The 26,088-nt window shown below is 36.8% G+C and overlaps 1 protein-coding gene across 1 annotated transcript in view; it reads right to left on the minus strand.

The window, feature by feature from the left end:
- The window catches only part of Gabrr3 (gamma-aminobutyric acid type A receptor subunit rho3), a 49,214-nt gene that overhangs the window by 780 nt on the left and 22,346 nt on the right, over positions 1 to 26,088 (minus strand). The window contains exons 5-8 of the mRNA XM_074072958.1: positions 23,761 to 23,843; positions 22,592 to 22,732; positions 15,168 to 15,320; positions 6,316 to 6,512 (exon numbers count right to left, since the gene is read on the minus strand). Of these exons, the coding sequence (XP_073929059.1) occupies positions 6,316 to 6,512; positions 15,168 to 15,320; positions 22,592 to 22,732; positions 23,761 to 23,843 (574 nt within the window). The remainder of the gene's footprint in view (positions 1 to 6,315; positions 6,513 to 15,167; positions 15,321 to 22,591; positions 22,733 to 23,760; positions 23,844 to 26,088) is intronic.

A 26,088-nucleotide genomic window follows, 5' to 3' on the forward strand; every position in this document is an offset into this window, starting at 1 on the left:
TGGAACAAGTATTAGTGTGCCTGCCTAGCAAGTGTGAGGCCCTGAGTTCAAACCACAGTACCTCAAAAAGTAAATAAAGTAACAAACAAAAAAGAAAATATACAGCAATATACAGAGTTGGTAGATTTTTCTTTGTTTTTGTTCAAAAACAGAACAATACCATATGGTAGTCCATTTATGCTTAAATTGGGGGATGAATTAGGAAATGACTTTAGCTACTCTTTTAAATTGCAAATTAGCTAGGCCTTCCTATTTTTGCATAAAGTCCCTTATAAATGATGCTAACCTAGCCCAATTAAACAACATAAAATTGGCTTCCTTTTCTGAAGGAGCAAATTATCAGGGCTTCTGACTTCAGTGCCTGATTGAATCTAAAGTGAAATTTTTCTTTAAGGTTGTACACTGAGGGACATAGTCGTTCTCACTAGTACAGAGCAGTGTCTAGGAAGCAGCTGTTAGTAATTGCTTTTTAAGAAAACACAATCACTTCTTGCTCTTTTGGGACGCAAAAAATGAACAAATATGGAAAAGCTACCATAGATAAAATTATTCAGAATTCAAATTGGAGCCTGCAATTTGAAGTAGTGAAGAGGTCAGGTAGAGATGAATCAATTTGGGTTGTAACACACTTGTGCATGGGAGCAATGCTAGGAATCTCTCTGTATAGCTATCCTTAACTCAACTAGGAAAAACGCTTTGTCTTTCTTATTATGCTTATGTCTTCTCTTCAACAAAATTAGAGATAAGGGCAGAACAGGTTCTGCCTGGAAGCAAGGGGTGTGGAGGGGAGAGGGAGGGGGTGTGGGCAGGGGGAGAAATGACCCAAACCATTGTTTGGGTATGAACATATGAATATATGAATAAAAATAAAATAAAATAAAAACCTAATACTTTACTGAATTCAAAAGACATGGAAGCCAAGTGCTGGTGGCTCACACCTGTAATTCTAACTACTCAGGAGGCAGAGATCAGGAGGATTGTGGTTCAGAGTCAGCCTGGGAAAATAGTTCATGAGACCCTATCTTGGAAAAACCATCACAATTAAAGGTCTCGTGAGTATAGACTCAGGTGTATGCCCTGAGTTCAAACCCCAGTACTGCCAAAAAAAAACCAAACAAAAAACATGGAAAGGTGAGCTCCCTATGTACAGTATTGTCTGACATGGAGGGACCACAGTACGTGTACCTTGACTAGAGATTGAACCCAGGGCCTCTCACATGCTAAGCATGTGCTCTACCACTGAGCTATAACTGTAGCCCCATATGGGGGGTGAGGTGGACCAAAGTATATTATATAGATATATAAACCCACCAAATACTCATGAAACCCACCAGGTACTGTTTGAAAAGGGGTGGAGAAATAAGGGAGATAAGGGAACATAAGAGAAGGGGTAAAACTTTTTCAAAGTACACTGCACACATCTATGAGATTATCACATTGATATTCCCCTTGTGCTATCACGTGCTAATTAAAAAGTAAGACAAAAATAAAAAAAGATGTAGAGACTTTTACAGCCAGTCATAGGGGAGTCATACATTGAGTCATGTTGCTTCTTTTTGTTTTAATTATAGAAATTTTCCATGATAAAATGAATATAGAGAAAATAAACAGGAAATGAGATCCAGACTGAATCATGTCAGGTAGCCAATAATATTAATAATTAATTAAGCAGTGGATCTGAGAATATAAAAACTATATACAGTCTCATTCGTAATTTCTCTAACCACCCCAAATACAACTGAGTCATTCCACAGGACATCAACTTTTAGGTGAATAAAATGTCATTAGCATGTTAAAGAAGACAAATCTTTGAAAAGTGTGTCATTTCCTTTCTCCATTTTGATAATCTAAAGTTATCTTATTACTTAAGATTTGCAGTCTACAATTTATGAGTAGGCTGTTATTTTTCACAAGTTTTTAAGTTAGTTGTCAAATAGTACAGATTTAGAACTGATTTGGGGCTTGGTGTGGTAGTGTGTGCCTATAATTCTAGCTACTTGGAGTCATAGATAGGAGAAACATGGCCTGAGGCCAGCTACAGGTAAAAATGTGAGAACCTAAATGAAAAATAAGTAAGATAGAAAAGGGCTTGGACTGTGGCTCATGTAGGAGAGTATCTGCCTAGCAAGTATGAGGTCCTGAGTTCAAACCCCACTATCAACAAAAAAAGAAAAGAACTGATCTTTAATTTTTCACTCCAGCCCACAAATAAGCAGATAGCTAAAGTATATTTGTCTAAATTATAGATCTATTTTTAGACTTAGTTCTAGGTCCTGAAATTAGGAAAAAAATTGAATAAGGCATAGTAAAAATAGTTTCTTTTCACCTTTCTGGGCAAGGGTCAACACTAGGGAGATTTTTCACTGCTTTGCTGTGGTGGTTGGGTAGTGGGTGAATGGTAGTGGGTGAAATGGTGTTCATGGTTGATTGTGGTGGTGATGTGGTGGTACGTGACAGCAATGGTGGTGGATGTGGTTGGTGGTGGTGACAATAGTGATGGTGTGTGTGGTTATTGTTGGTGATGGTAGTGGTGATGGGTGTGGTTGATGGTGATGGTTACAGCAGTGGTGGTACATGTGGTTGATGATAGTGACAGCACTGGTGATGATATAAGTGGTGATTTACAGTAGTAGTGGTAGGGGCGGTAGGTGGTGGTGACAGCAGTGATGGTAACAGCAGTAGTGGTAGGTGTGGTTGTTGGTGGTGACAGGGGTGATGTGTGTGGGTGGTGGTGAGGACAGTGGTTGTGGGTGTGGTCACTGGTGGTGGTGACAGCAATGGTGGTGACAGCACTGGTAGTGGGTGTAGTTGGTGGTGGTATGAAATGAAGTTCATATTTCCATATAGAGGAACTTCATTGGCCTATCATTCTAGACCTTTGTCATTGTCCCTCAAGTAATTTCCTGCTAGGTGTCTGGAGAAAGGAGCTGGCTCCTGTGGCTCAGTCCCTTTGAATCTTCACTTTGGGATCTGTAGTGGTGTCCATGTCTTTCCTCTGAAATCAGGTAAAGGGAGACTGTCTGAGTAGAAAGACTCACAAATTGTTTAGCTTTGTCAGAATAAGCACTTTTAATTCAATGACGGTTATTAGGATGCCCTGCTGCTTGCAGATCTAAACAATGTTTAAAAAACTGCTTTATCAAAGCTAAAGGTGGCATTATTGTCTCCATCAGTCTGGTGCCCACATCTTGGTCTCCCTTTAAAAGTAGTTTCCAATTTATGTAGACAGGAGAGGTGTAGTTGATTAGCCCCTTAAATCCACAGGTGTATATATGATTCTCCCCTCTCCTCCTAGGACATCTACCCCTTCAAAACCTCCTCATCTCAGTCAGCCTGTTTCTACAATCCCTATGAAAACTCTGGTTCCTTCAGAGTATATGCTCTTGACACTAATCACAGTAAGAACTTACATTTGCATTGTACTTTATAATTTACCAAGAGTTCAGACCTAATTTTTACATCATTTGTCCTTCACAACAGCCCTGTGATATAAAAGGGAAGAAATTACAACATTTTACAAAAGCAGACGGAAGTTTAAGAGACTTAGCTTAGAAAACAGAGCTGGGAAGTGGTGGAGTTCAGTTTGGCATCACTTCTCACTCTAATTCACTTCCTCATTTCATCCCACAAATATATGAATGGCAAGTAGTTTATTTCTTCAAGGTAATGGCAAATGCTATTAGGCCCAGTGTGACAGTACATGCCTAAAACTGCAGCTACTTGGGAGGCAGAAGTAGAGAGATTATGGTCTGAGGTTGGCCTGGGCAAAAACTAGCAAGACTCTATCTCAAAACTAAGCTTGGCAGGGTGGTGCACACCTATGTCCCCAGCTACTCAAGAGGTGGAGGTAAGAGAATCACAGTTCAAGGCCATTTTGGGTGATGTCCACACCAGACCTCATCTGAAAAAACAAAAAAACAACTAACCAAACAAAAATACTGAAAAAAGGAAAAATCACTAGGGACATGGCTTAAGTAGAAGAGCCATGCAAGGTAAGGCCCTGAGTTTAATCCCCAGTACCAAAACAACAACAATAAAAACTGAAACACCAAATAAAAAAAAGAATAGTGGCTTCCAAGGACTGGGAGACAAAGGCACTGGTGAGATGGGGAGTTATTTGATGGACATAGTTTCAGAATTGCAAGAAAAGTCTGTGGAGATTGATCACAAAACAATGTGAATCTAGTTAACAGTGCTGAACAACACACTTTCAAAGAGTTAACATTGTATGTTATGTGTATCTTACCAGAATTTAAAACCAAAATAATTCTTAAAAAGAAGACACTTATTAACTTAAAACAATCTCTTCATAATGGAACCATAATCAAGTGAAAAATCCTTCATGTCCTGTGAACACCTGAGTACAGGTGGCAGAAGGGGGCAGGAAAATGCAGACACTTTAGAGTCAAAGGATGAGATGCAGGTAAGCCAAAATTAATGTCTATTTCTTAAATGAAACACTCACCAAATAAAAAAAAAGCAAGAAGAAACTTCTTTCCCTCTTTACACATTTTCATCTGTCACCTTTCACTTCAAAGATTGTCCAGGTCACTGCTGTCCATCAGCAGGGTGGGTAATGAACTGATAGCATCAGTTTGATAGAAATGCAGATTCTCAGGTTATACTGCAGACCTGCTGAGTCAGTCTTAATAAGAACACCATGTGTCTGCACCATTACCACAAATGAGTGTAAATGCTCCCAGTTTCCTCACACCTGCATAATACCTCATGGTGCATAGGTGTATGACACATAGTCACATACTGCCAACAAAAGTATGGGCATGTGGGCTGGGCATGGAGGCTTCTGCCCGTAATCCCAGCTATTGTGGAGGAGGAGATCAGAAGGATTGCATTTCAAGGTCAGCCTGGGCAAAAGGTTAGCAAGAAATCATTTCAACCAGTAAGCCAGGTACAGTGGTGGGAGCCTGTGATCTCAGCTAGGACAGGAATTGAGGATAGCCCAGGTAAAAAGGAGAGACCCTACCTGAAAAATAACTAAAGCAAAAAAGGGCTGTGTTGTGGCTCAAGTAGTAGAACACTTGCCTAGCAAAAATAAGTCCTTGACTTCAAACCCCAGTACAAAAATGGGAACTGATGCATGAACAATAAGACAAAATCAGCTTTACTAGAGCTTTGACTCAAAGATGTAAAATGAAAAAATGAAGTTCTCCTTCCAGGAGACCAGAATTACAATGGCAATTCTGTGACTATGAGTCTTTTGCCAAATCACTTCACTTCACCAAAACTCTGCTTCTTCATGGATAAAATAGAGATGATAATCTCTGTATGACCTACACTAGGGAACTACAAAGTTTCAGCAAAAGAAGATAATATAAAAACATTCTGAAAGTGTGAAATGCTTTCATTAGAAATATAAAAACAACTAAATTTTCTGGGTATGTATGAATGCTTATATAAGAATGTCTTAAACCAACATGAATGCATTTCATTAAAATTATTTGTGTATGTGTATATACATATGAATGTGCACACACATAGTTTCTTAAACACAGGTAGGCAAATGAATTTTGCCTTACAATTCTAGAGTACAATGCCTTACATCAGTTCTCATAAGAACAGGAGACTGTCACCCAAATCCTTTCTGAAATGAAGCAGGTAGAGAGAAAGCTATCCACATTTATTAAGCAATGTCACAAAAATGATGACTACATTTAGAGTCCAGAAGGTACCTTGTTCCTGGAACACTGCAGGGAAAAGAACCTCTTTTTGCTCTACCACTCTTGTGGAGCAAATAAATTCTGGCTCCTTGTTGAGAGAAACATACCATTTATTAGTTGAAAGCACAGCCCTTCAAATCAAGGAGACCTAGAAGCAAACCCTGATGGACCCTTACCTCTGTAAAATGAGGTTGGGCAATAAAATGCTGTGCAGCCACAGTTACTTTGAGGAATTAAATGACATAGTAAACATAGGTGGTTGACATGATGCCAATATTTAATGAGCACTCATTACATGCTAGCTATTATCTCCACCATTGTCATCATGATCCACTTGAAAGGAAAGATCTTGTTCACCAACACCTTCTTTACAAGGGGCACAGCAAGACAGGAGCATACTGAGAGAAATGTTTCACACACAAGAGCTCCAGGTGATGATGAATGAGGATGCAGAGGTAAGTAGCCAGCACAGAGCAGAGAGTAAAGTTCAGTAATGAATTGTTAATATCCTATAGATTCTCATCTTACCAAGGACGTATGGACTTCAGGAGCTTACAGTACTGTCAGGAGAGGTTATAGGAGAGAATAGTCTTTTCCACATTCAAAAGGGGATCTGATAGTCAAAGCAAAGGTGTACCTTCCCTCTCCTCTTGAATTCTTCCCACTCTTCCACTGTGGTGAGGTAATTTACGGCTGCATACTCAATGACTGACAGAAACACAAAGAGAGAGCTGACCCACAAGTATACGTCCACAGCCTTGATGTAGGACATCTGGGGCATGGAGGTACTCACACCAGTGACAATCGTGGACATGGTCAGCACCGTGGTGATTCCTGCCATTCAAGAAGAGTGACAAGCTCAGTAATATGGTCATTCAAGATCTGGTGTTGGATTATGTTAGCTGGTGAATTTCTAGAACAATATCAATCTGGTGATCAGAGGGAGTGGTGTGAAACAAACTCACACTGGATCTTTCACCCTCTGTTATTTGTTCTGTTGCTCATTAATAATGTATATTTTCTTCCACCTAAAGACAGTGAGTCTGGGCTCGTGGAGTGGCTCAAGTCGTAGAGTGCCTTCCTAGCAAGCATTAGGCACTGAGTTCAAACCCCAATACTGCAAAATAAAGAAAAAAAAATCCAGACATTTAGCCAAACATACCTGCAGCTCGCCATCAGATGGGCCTCTTCTACACATTCCAGAAAGGTAAAAATGGATTCAATTCTTAAAAATTATTCTGAGAAAGTAATCAGTCATTTTTCACTAGCCTTTCCCATTATCCAATAACTTTTACTTTAAGAAATTGTCCTTGTGTCTACCTTTAACTCTTTCATGCTGTAGGGGAGCTCATTTCCCCTTGAATTATCTGTAGTAGCATCGATGACTGATATTCTCCATATTATTCTTTCATAGAGAATGCTGAAAAGACATCACTATTCTCTTTGTCCCTTGTTAATGAAACTATACTTCAAATGAAATTCATGGTGTATGTGTGCCAGTTAAGGCTCAGTTCTTTGTACTTACTGAGCAACTGCTAAATGTCAGTCAATTTTCTCTTCTCCTCTTTGCTTCTTACCCTCTTTTCCTTCTCCTCCCCTCTTTTCCTATCTAGAAGCTTTCTCTTTCCCTTTCCTTTTTCTCCTCTTCCTTTTCACTTTTTGTTCTCTTGCATGAGTATCACAGGTGAGGGATTCTTGGGGGTAACAGAGAAACAAGTGACTCAGTTTCCTTTATAAAATACTGGTTGTGTGGAGGGCCATTTAATGTCTACACTCATTTCTTAGAGGGATATTGCAAAAGTAATACCTAGAGAGAGAGTATTGTATTATAAATATTCAAAATGCATATTGACTGGCATGGTTTAATATCTTAACTTCCCACTAGGGAGGTGAAAATGAAATCCTTACTGATTTTTATAAGTTGTAAGTTATGTACACTTTTGTGTATATAACTTATATACACTTTTGTCTGAAAGTGTATATGCCAGAAAGGTCTATCATGTATTTTGAATCAGTGACTGTTGGACTAATAAAAAGAAATTGCATTATCTGTATTTACCAGGGAGCAAAAATTATCAGTTATTTTCTTTAAAAGGTTCTTAGTTCAACTAATTTACTATAACCTTATTTATTTTAAAACAAGCCTTCTAGATTTTCTTTGGTTAATATGAGCAATAATAAAAATAAAAAAGAATGGGAAAGTGAGGAGGAGGAATAGTTGGATGGGGAGGGGGTCAATGCTGAGAAAACTAACATATATATTCCTAAAGCAATAGAATTTAAAGTTAGGTCTATTATAGCTATATTAAACACATTTACTATGTCTTGAACTACCCCTTGAAAATACATTAATCTTGACAGATAGTACTCCTTCCAGATCCATTAAAGTTAACATCCCAATAAAGGAGTTTTGAATTATATGAAGTGATCATTTAGTTAAAGAAAGGTCATGTACTGGGACTACATGTGCCTACTGATATTGCTATGCATAGTTAGGAAAGTGTTATGAGAAAATAATTAGTCTGGCCATTTGATTCAGCTCCCCTGAGCCCTACAGCTTCACCATATTAACTTTTAATGACATGTATGAGGTGAATTATGACAATTTTATTCTTTTTTATTTTTCACTGGCCATTTTTGGCCATGTATGATAGAGATGTTCATTGACCAGTATCACAGCAGTGGGAAGACAGGCATCACTTGTGGACCTACTGAGTTTGTTTCTTTCAGTAGCTGTGCTGCTGTGTACTTTTCCTTTTTCTCTTGAAAGGAAAGGGTATCTCCACTAACCTTTGAATGAGTGTAGGTATTTCCCTGTAAGCCTAGGCTGAAAGAAAATATGAAGTAATGTACTGGAAAGTAAGATGGGCTGGATATTCCAATAGTATCCTGTGGATGGAAACTAACAACCATTTTCCCTCAAAGATGGTGCACATACCATTAGGAGCTCTGGTCATGTCGATGATAATTAATGAATTGCTCTTGTTTCCTAGATATTGGCTGTTCCAGATATGTGTAATATCCTCTGTTAAGAAATAAATTTCTCTATGAGTTGCTACAGGCCTGAAAGCTTTGATAGTTTTCTTTGGACACAATTTCTTTATAGTTAAGACCCATTACCTAATAAATAGTACCAAGAATGGCATAATCCATGCACTGAGGCCAAGCAAGAATGATGGCAGCAAGGAAAGAAGGAGGAAGGTGGTAATGAAAAGAAAATTATAATACTACTTCCCTCCATAATGGTTAAAATAACCTTGAGTAAATTTATAATTGCATCACATTCATTACAAATTGTGATGGGTATTATTTCCTATGAGAATTGTCTAATCACAATTGATATTTCTAAGCTACAGAGCTTCCAATTCTTTATCTGGAAAATTACTAAAAATACAATGGGCTAATAAAGGAAATGCAAATCAAAATGGCAATGAGAGTCTATCTTGTCCCAGTTAGAATGGCAAGCATCAAGAAACCAATCAACAACAAATGCTGGTGAGGATGCAGGAAAAAAGGAACCATTATACTCTATTAGTGGGAATGTAAATTAGCACAGCCTTAAGAAACTAAAAACAGAACTACCAAATGATCCTGCTATACCACTCTTGGGCATATATCTGAAGGAATATAAATCCATATTCAAAAGAGAAACCTGTATGCCCATGTTCATAGCTACACTATTTATAATTACTAAGCTATGTAACAAGACTAGGTGCCCAACACCTGATGCTTGGATAAAGAATATGTGGCATATATATAGCAGAGTACTATTTAGCAATAAGGAAGAATGAAATTAAGTTATTTGCAGGAAAAAGGATGTTAAGCGAGATAAGCCAAGTTCAGAAAGACAAATATCTCATGATTTCACTCATACGTGGACTCTAACCTTAAAAAAAAAGAATAATATGACACGTATAAAAAAGGGAGACTTTGGGAGAAGCCAGTGGGAAGGGGAGGGGAGAAAGGAGATAGTGACGGAAGTATATTATAGATATATGAAAATAGCACAATGCAACCCATCAAAACTGTTAAAAAGGAGGAAGAAGGAAAGGGAGTTAAAAAAGAGTAATACAGATGGGGTGAGTTTGATCAAAGTACATTATAAGCATGTTGTAAATATCACAATGAAAACCCTTTGTACAATTAGTTCAAGCTAATAAAAAATTAAATCACAATGAGCTAAACACTGGCAACATAACAACTATGTATTGAATATGAATTATGAACAGGGCACTGTGGTTGTCACTGCCATAACAAGAAGATGGCAGCAGTGACCCGTGTCCTTAACGAGCTGCTTTCTAATAGAAGAGACAAGATTAAATACCCTTGCCTGTTAGCTAAACACAAAATAGAAGTTAGGCACCTAGGGGATGCCATGTGGCTCAAAGATGGGACAGACTATTTGTGCGTGAATACATCAGCTAAAATTTCTTGCTGTGGAGAGGCAACAGGATTTTGACAGAGGACAACAGGTAGGAAAGACATTCTAGGCAGAGAAAAAGTAGAACAAATGTACAGAGGCGAGATAAGCAGTTAGTCATGGGAGCCTCTTTGAGTACACTGATTGTCCAAACTGGCTAAAGCTTAGTGTTTGGTGCTTATCTAAAATTCGGATTTAACCGAGAGTCTTGTATTTCATCTGGCAACACTCAGGGGCACCTTGGATTCCAAGCTGAGAGCATTTACTTCAATGACATTTTAACATGAGAGTACATTAGCGTGATCCCATTTGCATTTAGGGAATATTATTCTAATCGGAGGGTTGAATGTGATCAAGAAGAGCAGGAGGTAAAATAAGCAATTATATGGCCTACACTATGGCTTATGCATATTAGTAAAATGTGTTCCTTCCTCTGGAACCACGTGTCATGAAGCATGGGCTGAATTTCTGCTTCCAACCCCCTTCTGGTCAGATGTCAAAAGCCCTGAAAGATGACCCTGAATAGATAAGCCTCTGTTAGGACAATTGAGGGGAAAATAGCAAGGGTCACAGCATTGGCAAAAGGCGGGAGGAAGGGAAAAAGCAGGTTAAGCAGATTAAGCCCTTTTTATATGGAAGATTGTAAATATTTAGATACTTAGAGTTACAGTTCTCAGTGTGGCCTTAGACCCTCTTGGGTCTTCCAAGATTTTTCAGAGCCTCTGTGTCGTAAAAATGAGTTTGATAACAATACCCACATATCATTTACTTTTGTTTTTCCTTTTAAAAAAACATTTAATGCCACTCAGAGTGACTAAATCAAATTAATACTTATAACTGTTCCTTTTTGTTTTGCTTTTTTTTTGTTTATTTATTCACATGTGCATACATTGTTTGGGTCATTTCTCTACCCTGTCCCCCTCTCCCACCCTTCCCCTCTTCCCCCCCTCAGTTCCAGGCAGGTCCCATTCTTCCCTTACTGATTTTGTTGAAGAAAAGACAAAAGCATAATAAGGAAGACAAAGCGTTTTTGCTAGTTAAGGATAGCTATACAGAGAGATTCCTACTATTGCTTTCGTGTACCCATGTGTTACAATCCATGTTGATTCATCTCTAACTGATCTTTACATTGGTTCCTGATCCACTGCTCATGATAACCTGTAATTTTAAAGTTCCTGTATTAGTTCCTCTGGAGTGGGGACATCAAATGCTTTCATGTTTTGGGTTTTCTACCTATTCCTATATCTCCCATATGTGCTCTCCCCTTGTCATGTAATCCAAGTCCAACCACATTGCTGCATTTGCCCTAGATCTAAAGTCTGCAAATGAGTGAGAACATACGATTTTTGGTCTTCTGAGCCTGGATAACCTCACTCAGAATGATGTTCTCCAGTTCCATCCATTTACCTGCAAATGATAAGATTTCATTTTTCTTCATGGCTGAATAAAATTCCATTATGTACAAGTTCCCTGACACTTGCATTGAGGGTATGACAGTGATGGCAGGTATAGCATGGAACCATGCAGCAGCACCAACTTACTTACTTGTCACTATGTTTCACCTTCTAGCACTCAGAGTAAACAGAGTAAAAACAGAAGAATTGTTAACTTTACCAAATTATAGACCTTGAATGTATGCCTTGCTTTTTTTTTTTAATGTTTAACATTCTGGATAATGAAATGAGAAATATAAATAAGATATATATATATATATTCAGCAATGAAATTGTGAGCTGAACTAGACCTTTTTTGTAAGGGAACACTAGTTTTACTCAAAAGAACAATGGAAGACATTTGTGGCTCATATTTGGGTATCTGACAGACATTTCCTTAAAATCTAGCAAAGTCAATACATTTCTTCAAGTCAAAGAACTAATAATGTTGATTGTCAGCCATGTGATTTACACTTTCAAGGCCATATTACAGTGCTGCCAAATTTACATGTATTACTGTGAGCCTCTTACCTCTTAAAATTTTTCTGATGAGAAATTAGTGGTGATATGAATGAAATGTGCTTTTTATATTTTAAAATGAATTATGAAAATATTTGGGAGATCTGTATAACTCAGTGAACTAATATTTTCCAAATGACCAATGCAGTGGGTAAACATGTTCAAAGTACAAAAATAGACCAGTGGATTTTATTCTAAAAGAATAGAAAAAAATTATTGGTATGGTTTCAGATTCTACATGCAACTAACCTTTAAGAAGCTATTGAGTTCTGGTGTAATGTGAAGGAACACTATTCACAATTATCTGGAAAGGATATTAAAATCCTAATCATTTTTCAGCTACATATTTGATAAGACCAGATTTCTCCCTATATTTCAACCAAAACCTATTGTAATAGACTGAAGAAGTGAAGATAGTATCCCTTTGTCTAACTGTCAGACCTGAAACTATGAAACAACTGGAAGAAAATTTAGGGCAAACATTTCAAGGCGTTGATATAGGTTATGAATTTTTTGATAATATACCCAAAGCCCAGGAAATAAAAGAAAAAATAGACAAAAGAGATTATATCAAACTAAAAAGCTTTTGCACAGCAAAGGTAACAATGAACTGAGTGAAGAGATAACCTACAGAATGGGAAAATATTTTCTGCAAACTATCTGACAAATGACTTATATCCAGAATATATAAGGAACTTTAAAAATTCAATAAAAATAATCCAATTTAAAATAAGCATAAAAATAGATATTACTCAAAAGAAGAAATTCAAATGGCCAATCCACTTAAGAAAAATGCTGAAATTCATTAGCTATGAGGGAAATGCAAGTCAAAATACGGGAGATCACTGTAAGAATAGCTATTATCAAAAAGATTAAAAATAACAAATTATGTCAAGGATATGAAGAAAAGGGAACTCTCATATATTGTTGGTGGAAATGGTATAGCCATTATAGAGAATAGTATAGAGTTTCCTCAAGATACTAGAAATAGATCTACCTATAGATCTACCATATGATCCAGCTATCCCACATCTGGTTGTATATCCAAAGGAATGAGATCAGCATATGCAAAGACTCCCACTCCCTCATCATTGTTGCTGCACCATTCACAATAGCTAAAATATATAATCAGACTAGAGACTCATCAACAGATGAATGGATAAAAAGTGGTATATTCTGATATCCTGTTATGTATAGAAAATGAATGGAACTGGAGGGCATTATGTTTAGTGAAATGAATCAGACACAGAAAGATAAATTCTACATATTCTTTTTCATATGTGGATGTAAAAAAAATCAAAATCCATAACAGTAATTACTAGAGGCTGGGAAGGTAAGAGGGAGAAAGAGTAGAGATAAATTGGATAATCCCAAATAGAGTAAGATGGAATAATTTCTAGTGTTCCATAGCATACTGGGGGCTATAGCTTACAATAACCTATTTTATATTTTATGAATTACTAGAAGAGAGTAGTATGAAGGCTCCAAATAAAAGTAATGGTAAGGAGATGGAAATGTTAATTACCCTGATTTGAACAATACATGTTGTATACAGGTATTGAAATGTATACATGAACACATTGCACCTTCCAGGAATTGAGTAGGATGGCATTTGGAAAGGAAAGTAAAGCAGAGGGAAAAGTCTGAACAGACTTGAGGGTGGTAAGAAGTAAAAGACTGAGAATATAGTATTGTTACAGGAATACTGATGTTCTTTTTATTATAATAAAAGGAGCGAGGAGAACTTGTGATTTGTATATTTTTTTACATAACTGTGCATAGAAATTTCCTAAGGGAATTTCAGGGTGACTTAAATGTAGTATTTCTGGGCTCTCCACTCACTTTAACCTACTAGCACTTCAAGCTGTCATTCTCACATTGTAAAAGCAGAGCAGTCAATTTGAGGAATCTGATTAAAAATCATGCTCCTAAACCTTCAGAGGTTGATTGCCTTTCCCACCCTTTCTTGAGGGCTGGAGCCCTCAGTCTCCTGTTTGGGTCTGTGTTGCCCCCACTGTGGGACAAGGGTCAGGACACAGATGCTCTGATGTGAAGACACAGTCAAAATAACAATTATTCATTCAGATGGCATTTTTTCTTTGAAGATAGTCAAGCCTCAAATGCTTGTAGATTGAGGCTTTTTATAGGGGAAAGAGGTGAAGAAATTATTAATATTAATAATTTATGTCTTTCAAATGATCTTCTGAAGTATGCATTAACTTCAAAACCATCCTTTCTGGAATGAATTGTGTGATAATTACAATGATTTTGAAGCACTTATCACAATCTTCTCTCTAAATGGAGTATTACAGGTGAAAGAACAAAATCAGATGAAAGGAGTGAGCTCTGCCCTTAACCAGCCAAGAAGCCAAGTGGGATTAACTCTTGCGTTCTCATTAATCAGCATGCCACCTAAGTGCTTAGCTTGGCACCTTCCACTTTTAAGGACTCAATAACTGCTAAGTGGGTCTGAAATGGTTGCATAAATCAGTGTGTATGACAGTGGTATATAACATGGTAGATGGAGTAGATAATCACCCTGTGTGGTGGCTTAATGAGCCGGCATTGTCTTTCCACCCAAAGTCTCTTGTCAACTACAGTGCAGAAGTGCTTAAAATTCCATGTGGTGGAATCTGATTTTGGACTTTGAGTTAAGCCCTAATTTCTAATCAGCACTCATGTTCCCAAGTTAAGAATGCCCCACTTCAGCATCTAATAAGACACTGACTGAATAGTGGGAACGTAAGTTTCTTTCATGATATATGAGTTTGTCATGAAAAAGTAAATGGACTTGGATAAGGGAGAAAGGCATTCCCAGAAGAGGAAAATGGATAGCAATTCAAAGTGAAGTCATTTTAGCTTTGTAATCCCACCCTCTTTCCTTACTATTACCCAGCTGCAAATCATTCAGCAGAGCCTTCATCTCCAAAGTCTGGGTTCCCAAGAAAAAAAATCCCAATTACAATTTAAACTTGTACCAAGAGAAATACTTTAACCTCAACATGCATCTCTGTCCCTATTAGCCCACCTTTCTCCTACATGTCCCATCCATTTTTGTTTACCCTCTAGACTTCCTCCTATTTCAGCATTTTACAAAGTGTGGGAAGATTTATTTACCCAGGGACACTCTTGCAGGAACGGCTCTTCTGTCAATCCAGAATGACACCCATGAAAGCATTACCATCAGCATGGCTGGGAAATAGGTTTGCAGCACAAAGAAGAAAACGTGCCTCCTTAGCACAAAGTTGATGAAAAGCCTATAGTACCAACCTATGAGAAAGAGCCAAAGTTGTCATTAGAACAGGCTTCCTCTTGGAAACATCATGTTTAGTGAAAGGACTCACTTTTTTAGACTCTTGAATTCTTAGGGGGACATGGAATTTACACACCCAACTGTGTTTACACAGCCTTAGCTGGGATCTTCCAGATCCTAGCACTCTACCAATATTTGTTCAATAATCTGATCATTCGTCTGCTTAATTATTTGACTCAAAGCTCTAACTTCTGAACTGTAGTTCATGGATGAATGTAATTATATCTTGGGGGTGGCCTTTAAAGATCTTTCTCCATAATATGTCACATTTACAGTGTTTCTGCAAGGAATCCTCAACACATGGTTGATGACTACATATAGTGGCCAATAAACCATTTTTTAGCTAAAAAAATGAGAAGAAACATTTTATATGAAAGAAAGGTTCATAGTAGGTAACAGGTCATTGAATTCTAACTTGGAATCTAGATAGTTAGGGATTCAAAGAGGAGGGGGAAGGACACCCCTAAACTATTCTCTTTCTTATTTATTTATTTTTTTGGTGGTATTGGGGTTTGAACTCAATGCCTTGTGCTTGCTAGTAAGAGTTCTACCACTTTAGCCATGCTGCTAGCCCATTTTGCTTTTATTTTTTGGAAAGGGTCCTGTGCTTTTTGCCTGGGGTAGGCCTTGTACTGAGACTGTGATCCGCTTACCTCTGCCTCCATGTAGCTGGAATTAGACATGTACCACCACAGCTGGCTCGTTTTTTGGGATAGGCTTTCCCTAACTTTTTGCCTGGGCTAGCCTTGAACTCTGATCCCCATAGCTCTGCCTCCCAAGTAGTTGGGATTACAGTGTGAGTCACTGTGCCTGGCATATTATCTTTATTTAAAATCTTATGGACATGATGATATATCTATGATAAATCTGAAAAAAGGTAAGCAAATGATGATATTCATTTACATTCTGTTGAAATTACATAAACTTATGCTGGGAATACTGTTTATTTGATCTAACAAAAAAAAATCACCAATTCTGGTCATATATACACACCTATTTTGTCTAGGTTTCTCTATTCATATTAACTGTAAGGAAGTTTAAAGCAATATTTTTGGACCATCTATAGGACTTCTTTGAGTGCCAGTCTGTAATGACCACCACAACCACCAACAGGTTAAGTAATAGTTAACCTTGTTTTTCATTTTTCTCTCTTTCACACATTTCTAATTCATATTCCCTTGCCTTATTTCACAATAATCATTATGCTAAGCTTTTACAATATTTATTGAATAATGAAATGAGTTATATGACAAATAAATATGAAAATATACTTTTTATGAATAGGTGGTAAAATAATTTTTTGGAGAGCCAGGCATGGTGCCACACGCCTGTATTCCCAGTTACTGGCCAGTGTGGGCAAAAGTTAGCAAGACCTTTTCTCCAAAACAAGTCAGGCATAGTAGTGGATGTCTATAATCCCAGTTACTCCACAAGAGGAAGTATGAGAATTGTGGTCTGAGGTTGGTCTAAGCAAAAGTGTGAGACCCTATCTGAAAAATAAAACTAAAAAGCAAAAGTTCTGGGGGCATGTCTCAAGTGGTAGAGCACCTGCATAGATAGAGTGATGTCCTGAGTTCAATCTCAAACCCTATTTTTCTGGGATAAATGCAGTTTTGAAATGAAATTATTCAAAGCCTAGAGACTATATGTTAAATTATAAAACAAAGTCATAAGTGTTATAAAGTTAAGAGAACATGTCAACTAGTTTCAGTGGTAATTTCTTAGGAAACTCAAGATGGCAGACCTATTGGATGGATCAGGTAAATATTTTGACATTTGTTCTAAGATATACACCAAGCCACACACTAAACTGGCAGGTGCTAACCATAGTATCCTTTTTCAATTAAGTGCTTATCATCTTTCTTATGAACTTCTGCAGTTCTCTCACTGTCATTGATATGCTTCAAGAATGTAAAAAAATGTAATTACTAGGGGTAATGAATGGTATATCAGATACAGAATTCTAATATTGAAATATACATTAACTTTTCAGAAATTCATTGTCTTATTGTTATTGCTTACTTTATTATTGTGTGCATTTGAGAGTTTTGATTTTGGTTCTAGAGTAGAATAACATCATGACACCACAGATAGCTTCATATAATTATTATGAGGTTAAAATAAATAGGGAATGCCTAACAATTAATTCATAAAGATACTATTAATGCATAGTCACCCCTTGGTATCTGTAGGGGATTGAATCTGAGATCTTTTTGAACACAAAATCTATGGAAAACTCAAGCTTTCATATAAAATGGTGTAGTATTTGCATATCACCTATCCACATCTTCACATATACTTTAAATCATCTCTACATTATGATAATGCCTAATACAATGTAAATGCTATATAAATAAATGTTATACTGAATTAGTTAGGGAATAATGATAACAAAAAACTCATACATGCTCAGTACAGACTCATTTTAAAAAATATTTTGTATTCATGATTGGTTGAATCCATGGATGCAGAACCAGTGGATACAGAGGGTTGGCTATGTGTGGCTTTTTGTTTATTATTAAGTCATAAAATAAATAGAGAAAACTGTATTCTTTCTTTTTTAAAAAATGAGTTATTTTATTTTGTGGTGCTGCAGAATCAAGCCTAGGGCCTCATGAATGCTAGGCTAGAGCTCTACCATTGAGTTATATCCTTTCCTTACTCATAGATTTCTGGAGGATAATCTGGTGGGTTTTTTTTTTGGGGGGGTAGGATGGTTGGAAGGGGTAATCAAGAAGGAGAAATGCTGCTTCATCTGTGCTTCTTCAGGGAAGGGACAACTAGAATGATATTACAGTTGAAGCTGCAAGACAGGAGTCCCTTTATCCACCATGACAGGTAATGCTGTTTTATAAAGATGTGAAGTCATCATTTTGGGTACTGTAATAAGAGTCTGACTTCATACTTGATGTTTGATGGCTGAGAGCGCTCAAGCTCCCCTTTGCCTCCCCTTCTGCACTACATATGGGGAAGCTAATGAAAAAAACCTGAGCATGCCCTCTTTTCGCACAGGTGAGAAGTTGAAATCATCAAATTCTGCTCCACAAAGGGAAGAACTGCCTCACTCCTATTTTATCCACTTTCAAAACACCATAAAAAACCCTAAGTTGGTTATGGCTTTCTGTTCTCTCATGCTATTTTCATACCTGCTTTGGACCCTGAATTGCTCTCTCTAGAAAGCCTATTACATGAGCAATAACTCTCTTCATGTCCTTTTCTCACATGTATGGCATCATCAGTTTTGACATGTGAATCAAAGTTTTTCTTATGTGTGTATTATATGTGTGTGTGTTTGGGGGTCTCCATGAGCCTCCACCACATGGTTACACAGTAGAAAGAAGAGGAATTTAACACAGAGAGAAAAGGGATGGAGAATTGATAACAAGGAAAATTTGAGGATGGGGGCAATGACTGCAGAGTTGGTTCCCCGACAAGATTTAAGGTTTTATTTCTATAAACAGTCACCTTTAATGGCCTTTTGACACTAAGGCCCCAGGTTATATTAAAGGATGGAGATGATAATGTTGATTGAAAGGGTAATAATAACAATAATAATAATAAAAAAATAAATTACTATGGAGAATAAAAAAATAAAATAAAATAAAAAAGAAAGGGTAAGACTGATAGCTACTAATATTTATTTAGCATTTACTATATGGCTGACAGTATTGTAAGTTATTTAAGTGTGTTAACTCATGTATCTCACAACCTTATGAGGTAGAGAATATTATGGAACCCATTTGTGAGGGTTAGAGATGAAGCAACTTGTCTGATGTCACATTGCTGATAAGCAATAGACCAGGTTTAGAACTTAGGCAGTCTCTCCCCATTACATATGCGATGATAACAAATAATTATTTAATGCATTCCTTAGAGGCAAGAGTCATTTTCTTTGTATATATACACTACATGATTTTAAGTGGTACTGAAAGGGATGAGGGACTGATGCCCTTACCTACATGTTAGCATTAGTAGTAGTGATGGTTTTTGTACAGTGACAAAGCCAAGAAAAAAAAGTGGGGACCCTTGTGGCTATAAATGCAAACTAAGTTTCTATAAATATATTTCTAACTCTTATAACTAGATCTACATGCATAGTTTTTCTGTACAGATAATTTGAGAGTGGTGGTTATGATTGGTAGTTGTAATGATAGGAGTGAAGAAAAATATAAAAAATTATTTTTGATAAAGCTATATATTTAAACAGGATACTAATGTGAGAAAGACACTGGGGTTTGACTCTTAGGAGACCATGTTTAAAAATTCATGGGTAGTGGGAGGCAGTGCTGTCAATACTCATGAACTGAAATAAGTGTCTAAATGTGATTTTTCTGAAATGTGGGAACTAGTTAAGTGAACCCAGATAAGATTACTAATTTCATATTTGAATACAACTTCCAAAAGGCTTTGCTTTGGCATTTTTCTATGCTTAGAGTCCATTTTAATCCTTCTTTCAAAAAATGTACACATGGCAACAAATTTAAAAATACAGAGTGCTGAAATAGATTTAAAATTTCCCCAGTGTATATCTATTTTGCCAAGGTACCTTTTTCTAACTTTTCTCAACTTACAAAACACACATATATACAAATACACACATATATGTATAAATTCTTTCTTCTATAAAAAATATGTGGTTATATTATATAGCCTTCTGTAAGTTTCTTTTAATTTTTAAAAATTTTTTGTGGATAACTCTCTCAACTGTGGTATCTAGAGCTGCACATTTGAACCTAATTCTGTTTTATTCCATTTTTCTTAGGAATCAAAATTCTGTTTTTTGAAATTGTAATCATACTTGAATGTCAAGGATTTATAGCTCATTTTAAAACACTTAAAAGCATCTTTGTAAGAAGTAAGATTTTCAATGCAAGTATTTTGTCTGGCTTTCAACAGACTCTTACACATAAACAGAAGAGATTAAAGCAACTAGTGTTGAGCCTGCCTGGTAGGCCCAAATAAAGAAAGAAACAAAAAGTGGAGCCAATGGAATGATTTAAAGATGAAGTTACAATGTGGAAGTGAAATTTAACTTCTTTTTAAAAAAAGAGAATAGTTGAATGTGTACTGACTGCATATTCATGGACACATATTTTCCAAAATCTGAAGAAATGCTATTGTTATTATTCTATACTTTTGTGTAGAATATACTACTCTTGGATTTCTATGCTTCCTATGTGTCACATTATATTAGAATTAACATTGCAAAGTTCTATGCACAATTTATCATATGTGGAGGGTTTTTCATCATAGAAATAATAAAATGAAAAGACCTATAAATTATACATTATATGTATTATTGTTCATTGTATGTATTCATTTATTTTTCTTTGGGGACATTTTAGTTTATTTACTTTTTGCATACGGTCTTGTTATTTTGCCCTTTTAACTTTGTCTGTAATTCTCACATGTATGCCTTTGCATAGCTGGGATGACAGGTATGTAGGTATGTACTACTATTCTCAGTTTATTGATTGGGGTGGGGTCTTGCTAACTTTTTGCCTGGGCTGGACTTGAACTATGATCATCCCAATCTCCATCTCAGGAGTAGGTGAGATTACATGTGTGAGCCACTGTCCTGTGCATGCATTTCTCTATGTAAGTATTGATTTAATTCAATTTAGACTAAGAATGTTGAAAATTCTGATTAAAATATATGTGTTTATTGATATACTAAAAAGGCAAGGAAAAGAAGAAAGAGGAGCAGAAGAAATAATCAAATTTATCACTATGAGGTAGTATTACAGGGCATTTGTTTTTAAACTTTTCCGAGTTATTTTCAAATCATCTACCATTTATTCATTTGTTCAACAGTTTGCTTTTGAGAATCTTCTATGAGTCAGGAATATATCAGTGGTCAAAACACATTTATGTGTGTAATTTATCAGAAATGGCAATGACCATGACTAAAATTAATAGCATAATTTGCTGAATCACAAGCAATGAAGATAAATACTTCAAATATAAAAATAGAACATTTCTTCTGACTCTAAATAACTAAAGAGTGCTTGGTCCTAGAGAGTCAATTAGCCTCTCTGAGATGCAAATTTTGGTTTTCCTCTTGAAGATACAGGCTTTTAGATGACTTCTCTCCAAGGTCTAAGAGTATTGCAAAACCTTTGAGGAGGAGAACCACTTCTGTCAATATTACCATTGAAATTGTTCTAGTCAGGACAGTTCTGGGCCTCAGGTCATTTGTGGGCACATTTTCTGGCCTGACTATGGCTTCACTAAATCACAAATGGTATTTTTTTTGCCTAAAATGGCCCAGAGTACTAATAACTGGCATGATAATGGGAATGATGGTGGAGGATGAGAGCAGTGCAAGAGCTCAGAAAGAGGCTGCTTTTAAATTTTAGTCAACAGGGATCAAGTATAATTTTAAAAAGTGCTTTGGATAAGTGATACCAAATCAAAAATATATCTGTCACAGTACAGAGCTTACAATAAGGACCCAGTTTTGAATGGATTTTCTATGTGGAGCAAAAATACTCTTAGCTGATTGATTCATTCAGTTGACTTATTGGGTATCTATCATGTGCCAATACATTCTAGGAGTTGGGAAGAAGTGGTAAACAAGGCAGATTCTTCTATGAGGAATTCAGACAATAAAGCAGTGAGAAAAATACATATTTCAGGAAGTAGTCAGTGCGACACTGTCTGAGGCAATACATGAACAAAAGTCAGAATGAAGTAGGGAGCTGGCCATGGCAAGATGTGGTACAGAGGGACGCATTCTAGGTGGAGGGAAGAGAAGGGCAAAGAAGAGGCCAGGACATGTAATGAGATGGGTATATTTGAGGACAAGCAAGAAGGTCAGTGGGGCAGAGAAGGATGGAGGGGCTGGGGTTTTCGGTAAGGGCACAGGAATATGCAGGGGTTATATCACGCTAGGAAGGTTGACTCTGGTTATAAGTATGGTGGGAAAACACTGAAGGATTTTCAGCAGGAAAAGAACTGTTTTCTTCATATTTCAAAAGCTCATTCTGCTGTACTAAAAAGAATCTGGAGGGGCAAGAGGAGAAGAAGCAAGGCATCTGTTAGAGGTGTTTGCATGAGAGTGAGGGAAAGGATAAGTTGAAAAGTTGAAGGCACTGCCTCTGAAAAGAGAGGGATGATGTTATTGGCCAAAGGAAAAACTTGTTTGGAGTCAGTTTTCTTCATACACTGTGGTACTCTGCAAACAGTAGGGGCTCAATAAATAACTTGTTCGTATAAAATACTGTACCTGTGCTGCTATAGAAAGCTAATCCACTGGACGCACTGAACTCCTCAATGAAGAACTTGGAAAGGGAAATATGCTCTTCAGTATTTAAGGACTTGTTACCATGTTTCCAGTACAGCATTAGATCCTCCTCATTATAGGCATCTAAAATAAGAAAACACCATTCCTGTAATTGCAACAACTCTATACATTACATGAGGTCTATAACTCTGTTCTGTTCATTTCCGTTTTCCAGTACCTGGTCCAATAATATGTATATTAGGTGCTAAAAATTCATAAACAGACTAATCACATCCACATCACAAAAAGAAAAAAAAAAATCTCCTAATCTTAGAACCTGATGTTTTGCCTAGAGTGGAAGCTTTCTTGTGCCCACATGATGTGTTAAAACTCTCCACAAAACTGTTCCCCTGTCTGTGTGTGTTTTTGTGAAATATTAATCCAAGTCTCAGAGTGATGCCGTAGTGTGCTTACTTTTCCAGGGCTGATGCCAAGCCTTTAGGTCTCTTAAATTCTGATCTATTTTGCATGAAATTATAAAATAAGTGTAGATTATAAAACGTTTTCTTCTAAAATTAAATAGAAAGTTTCTAATAGATATAGGAAGTACCCTCTATGCAGGAGACATCCCATGAGATTCTGGCATTTTAGTCATATTATGAAAAATAGCAGTCAGTTTTTAAGATGTTTTGTCAAAAATAGCTAATAAATCAACCTAATTGGCAGGAAGCCAGCTCAGATGCCTTTGATGGGATTTTGATTAGGTGGCCAATACCTAGAGGGTGGATTTCTGGGGAGCTCATGTACTTTGAATGGATGGTGACTCTTCTGAGAACATCAATTCCAGAATGTTCCAAATGTGGAAAGGTCTATTTCAGTCCTCATAGTAATGTTAGAAAAACATACCTTATTAAGAAACTGTTCCTTCACAACCATTGTGAGAACTGCAGAATATGTAATTAACAAAGTGCTTTCCCTGAATCATCTCATTTGAGAGACAAACTGCCACTGTCTTCAGTAAAAACAGAAAAGACAAAAAAACCTACAACTGTTTCAGAAAAAATATATCAAGATAAATGCTTGCTTAGAGCATGCTTATTTCCATGCAGTGTGTGATGGTATGCTCCAATGATGAGTACTAAGTGGAGTTTACATCAGGCAGTGAGACTTACAGCTTTCCAGTTCAAGAGAACAGTTTTGAGTATCAAGAGGAAACCTGCTGAAATCCATAAAGCACATGGCTGAAACCGTTATCCTGTAAAAGAGAATTGCAGATCATTTAAAAGAAAAAGAGAATTGCAGATCATTTAACCATATGGCCAAATCAGCATGGAACACTGAAGTTTCCTAATTGTTTGCCTGTTTTGTGTGGCTTTCAAGAATAATGTGAAACAGGCATTACTATCTTCTGTCCAAATAACATACAAGGGAGCAAACCCAAAAGGGCAGGAGATTTGCTTAAGACAAAGAATAATGAGTGAATCCCAGCTTTCATTATTGCCTCTGATCTCAACATGTCCTGATTGGCCCCTTCTGAATTTTCTGGCTCTGATGTGTTCAGAAAAACAAACTTCAAAGTGAGATTATTTGAAATAGATTTAAATATTTTTCTGCTTTTTGGAATTGGCAAATTTAAGTAGTCTCTAATAATAAAGGATTGGGATGGTGGAAATAAAAATCCATAGGTAAAGGCTTCCTTTACAAAACAAATTTAAATGAGGAAATTATCTTTCCAGTAGTGAGCAGAAAGCCTGGAGACTTATGTGCACAATGCATAATTCAAGTGCTGTTGAGTGAAAAGGCTTGCAAATTTTATATTCTCCTAGATTTTCCTGGCTTCAGGCAGAGGCTGCTGTACTATGATCTTGCCTCAAAGTAGAAACTTTGGTATCCACAGTAACGGATCAGAGATTTATAAAAGGCCCCTGAGCAAGTCTGCTAAAACAAAAGCAACAGATGCTCCTACCCATGGTGACTCTGAGTGAATTCGAATAGTGGAACCATTTTATTTTTGTGGTCTGAGTTCTACTGTTGATAATTGTGCACCTAAATGCCAGACCAGGGAAAAGAGTGGATGACTTTGTATAAACAAAGTATACTTATCCTGGTATATCCCTAGTATCCTAAAGCTGGAAGCAACCTCTAAAGTGTTTTCTTCAACTCCCTTCAAGGTACACGTGAAAAGATTAATGACCAAGGAGGTTAGGTGGATAGGTGATGTCAGAACAGTCTGCAACCAGGTAACCTGGTTGGACTGGCTCTGCAATTGACTGTAAGAGTTGTGCTAACAACAATTTTTGAGTCCTCCTGAGTTTGGGGATCTCCAAGACCACTTACAGGGTTAATGTTTCACTAGAAAGACAGGACTCAGCAAAGTTGTTATACTCACAGTTACCTTTAGTGTAATAAAAGAATTAAAACAAAACATGGAAACAGAGCACAGACCAGGGTTCAGAAGAAAACAGGAGCAAGATTCTGGCTGTCTTCTCCTTGTGACTTTATGTAGACAGTGTTTCATTCTGTCACAGTGATGTGTGACAACATTCTTGGAATGTTGAACCAGAGAAAATCACTCAGACTTCACAGTGTCCAAAATTTAAACTGAATTTTAACTGATTTAACTGATTATATGGTCATGCCAACAAGGCTGACCCTAGTCGCCAGCCCTTTTAGAGGTCAAACTGATACTACATGGGTCAAGGACCCCATGGCAAATCGTGTTGCGAGCACAGACACTCTGGCAATGGTCCATAGACTCCAGGTAAATAAAGACACTCTTATCAGACAGAATATTCCAAGGGAGTAAGAGGTTTCTTTGAAGGAATGGCAAAAGCCAAACCTATCTTTAGAATCTGCACTGTGAGTGGAATTCACTGAGTTCTTTATCAGTCTTTCCCTCATGAAAAAAAAATTAAAACTGTTGATTTTTCAGACATTTTTGTTCTGCCTTCAATGCATACAGATACTTGACTCTACTACTTATGAATTCTGTGCTATTCATGATTTTAAAGTGCTATTAATACAGCACTTTTCATTAATTGTATCTATAAAATAACTGACAGCCTTTATGAAATGATTGGCAACAGCTCCTTTGTTCAAAATATTTTTAATGAGCAAAAAGGATTCTATATTAGTTTTCTAATGCTGCTAAACTAAATTACTATAAACTTGGTGGCTAAAAATAACAGAAATTTATTTTCACAGTTCTGGAGGCCAAAAGTCAGCATCACTTGGCCAAAATTAAGTTGTCAGAAAGGCCCTGAATCCTTAGGAGATCTAGAGGGAAAATTCATTCATTATACAACTTGTTGCCCTTCTGTATACATCACATTTTGCTCTGCCTTTCCATTAAAGGGAATTGTATGATTGTATTTAAGTCCCCACTAGATATTCTAGGATAATTTCCCTATTTTAAGATCTTTAACGCAATCAAATCTGCAAGGATCCTTTTTGCTATATAGAGTAAACTTCACAGGTTCCAGGAATAAAAATAATAGATT

The sequence above is a fragment of the Castor canadensis genome, chromosome 5 (genome assembly GCF_047511655.1).
Source record: "Castor canadensis chromosome 5, mCasCan1.hap1v2, whole genome shotgun sequence".
NCBI classification, from domain to species: domain Eukaryota; kingdom Metazoa; phylum Chordata; class Mammalia; order Rodentia; family Castoridae; genus Castor; species Castor canadensis.